We start from the raw sequence: 3,230 nt of genomic DNA, 5'->3' as shown, positions 1-3,230 counted from the left end.
CGACGATGATGGTTAGCGAGATGAAGCTGATAGAAGAATTCAGAGATTTGAATCTAGCGGTTCAGGTTGGACGTAAGAGTTTGATTTGTGGCATGCTCACCGTGACGAATGAGTTCATGGATCAATTGAAATGTTTACAAGATTCGGACCCAGAACTGCAAGAGAAGAAAATTTTGTTGATGGAAGGAAGAGCCCCAGAATTTCAGATTGGGACTGATGGGGTACTCAAGTGCAAAAACAGAATTTGCGTGCCAAGAGACCCTGATTTGAGGATGGCAATCTTGGATGAAGCACACCGAAGCAAGTTGAGTATTCACCCGTGAACAGGGATGAAGAAAATGTTCTGGTGGTCAGGGGTGAATAAGGGGTAGCCGAGTATGTTTCCCGTTGCTTAACATGCCAGAAAGCGAAGATTGAGCACAAACGACCTGGTGGAGAATTACAACCATTGGATATTATGGTTTGGAAATGGGACATCATTTCGATGGACTTCGTGAGTGGATTTACGAAGACTCGGAAGGGTTACGACGCTGTTTGGGTAATTGTGGACCGTTTGACCAAGACAACTCACTTTCTGCCTATCAACATGAAGTACTCTTTGGAGAGATTGGCGGAGTTGTACATTAAAGAGATTGTCCGATTGCATGGTATTCTCACTAACATCATCTCGGATAGAGATCCGCGCTTCACTTCCAAGTTCTGGAATGGTTTGCAATCAGCTTTGGGGACTAAGTTAAGCATGAGTTCAGCTTATCACTCGCAGACTGAAGGTCAATCAGAAAGGACGATCCAATCATTGGAGGATCTTCTTAGAGCATGTGTGTTGGAGAACCCAGGAAGTTGGGTTGATCATCTGCATTTCATCGAGTTCACCTACAATAACAGCTTTCATTGAAGTATCGGTATGGCGCCGTATGAAGCTTTGTACGGCAGGAAATGCAGAACGCCATTATGTTGGTTTGAAACGGGGGAGAATTTGATTTTAGGACTCGATGTGGTTCAGCAAACGACGGAAAAGATTCAAATGATAAGGGAGAACATGAAGACAGCTCGGAGCAGACAGAAGAGCTACTATGGCAAGAGGAGGAACCCTCTCAGTTTTGAGGAAGGCGAACATGTATTCATGAGAGTGGTTCCGACAACTAGTATTGGTAGGTTATTAAAAGCCCGTAAGCTTACCCCAAAATTCATTAGACCTTACCAAATCCTTAAGAAAGTTGGACTAGTAGCTTACCAAATAGCTTTACCACCTTTATTGTCCAATCTACACAACGTTTTTCATGTGTCTCAACTTAGAAAATACATTAGTGAACCTTCGCACATAATCGAACCCGATTCAATTCAGTTAAAGGATAATCTTACGTTTGAGACATTTCCAGCAAGGATCGGTGATCAGAGTATCAAGACTCTTCGTGGGAAAGAAATCGCATTGGTTACGGTCATATGGAGTCAAGCGAATGGCGAAGATGCGCCTTGGGAGGTCGAGGATGCAATGAAAGAATCCTATCCCCATCTGTTTGAGTGAGAGGTATGCTCTATTTTCGAGGACGAAAATCTTTGAAGGGGGGAGGATTGTAACACCGCGAATTTTACAATATTGAATTATAAGATTTTATTAATATTTTTATTTATTGTATTTTCGAAAATGAATTTCTGGGAAGTTTCGGTAAATAGTTAGACGAAACTCTATTTGAGTTTTAGTCTTGTAATTATATTTTCAATTTGGTGGTAAATGTTCATAATTTTCAGAGACAGTCGGTTTTAGACAGCTGTCAGGGCCGAATCTCACCCGGTACGGCTCAAAAATTGGTTTTTGAGTTCTGTAGCTCGGAATCAAATTCCGATTTCGTCGTTGGCTTTGTAATTTCATTTCGAGTCAATATAGACCCTGAGTACACCCATACCTATTTTATAAATATTTTTCACTCGGAATACCGAAATCCGAAATTCTAATCAGATATTAAAATCGGGCGATTTATAATACCCGGTCGAGTATTGGCCGATAATACTCAGGCATGTTTACGCACATGTCCGGGAAGTGGTCATTTCGCGTTGGGATGTGAAATTTGCTTTTCCATAAAGCAAATCTCACATCACTTTCTCAAATATCTCATGAGCTCATCATTAGCCACCCTAGGAGATTTTTTGATGATTGCCTAGAGGGAAATCTGATTTCCTTCTATCCTTAAACCCTCACACTTCACACTTCACTCTCACACTTTTGCATTTTCAAAGAGAAGGTTAAATCCTCTCTTCATTTTCCTCTCATTTCTCATTTGTTTCTTCCATCTTCAATCCTTGATCTTTCAACATTCAACCAATGGATGTTGATGTGATTTAAGTATGTTGTTCATGAGCATGTCAAGAACATATTCAACCATTGAAATTTTCTAAAACGCTTTCTAACTCATTTTCTCCTCAAAACCGAAAATGGGGATGATCTTGAACTTATGAAAATATTTTGTTGAAACCATGAACAACTTGTGTTAATGGAGTTGCTATAATGTTTTATTACATGTATTTGGTTGTTTTAGGTTTTTTTAGCCAAAGGAGATGATGATGAAATCAAAGGAACCTTTAGGAAGTGTTTTGGAAAAATGAGAATGTATGTATTTCGATTTGTTTTAGCCTTAAACCATGGCTTGGAACAAGTTGGAAAAATAGAAACTTTTGTTAAAAAGGATGTTATGATTTATGAATACATGGATGCCTCATAAAACTCTTAAATGATACTTTGAATAACTTACTTTAAAGTGGTAAGATTATCAAAGAAGGTTTTAAATCAGAAGATGTAGTTTTACTAAAAACCGTACCTTTAAAAAGGATGGAAATCGTGAACGAACTTTCAATGAAAAAGGATGGTCAACAACATGTGATGTTGGACCGGATGGATGAAAGAGATGTATGATCCCGATGGGGAAAAAGAGAAATGATTTTTAAGTATTTTAGTAACGATTTAAGAAATATCGGAAACTAACGGATTGTTATTTTGGTAGTTACGAAGATTTCGATGTTTGAACCTTGAAACAAAACCACCCTTAGTTGCTGAGTTAAAGCACGCTTCATTAAGGTGAGAGAGAACACATCGTGACATAGTGGTGTCCGAATATGACACCCGGATCTCCTAAACCATCTCAAAGGTTTTGGGGTTAACTTGGATTTTAAGAAACCCAAGATTTTTATGTTTGAATGTTTTAATATTGTATATGAATGTTGTTGAGAAATTTTCT

General features: G+C 38.6%; 1 protein-coding gene across 1 annotated transcript; it reads left to right on the top strand.

Moving 5' to 3' along the window:
* The first annotated feature begins 904 nt into the window (after positions 1-904).
* LOC109338516 lies at positions 905-1,525 on the top strand. Its single transcript, XM_019575777.1, has one exon. It carries the CDS (start codon positions 905-907, stop codon positions 1,523-1,525), a length of 621 nt encoding a protein of 206 aa, XP_019431322.1.
* Positions 1,526-3,230: the final 1,705 nt, after the last annotated feature.

This window comes from Lupinus angustifolius, unplaced genomic scaffold (assembly GCF_001865875.1).
Source record: "Lupinus angustifolius cultivar Tanjil unplaced genomic scaffold, LupAngTanjil_v1.0 Scaffold_28_6, whole genome shotgun sequence".
NCBI classification, from domain to species: Eukaryota; Viridiplantae; Streptophyta; class Magnoliopsida; order Fabales; family Fabaceae; genus Lupinus; species Lupinus angustifolius.
The sequence above is the reverse complement of the archived record's forward strand: the minus strand, read 5'-3'. Positions and strand labels throughout refer to the sequence as shown.

What these genes read in the sequence shown, in the direction of transcription:
- LOC109338516 (XM_019575777.1), top strand. Translation starts at nt 905, where the DNA reads ATGGCGCCGTATGAAGCTTTGTACGGCAGGAAATGCAGAACGCCATTA.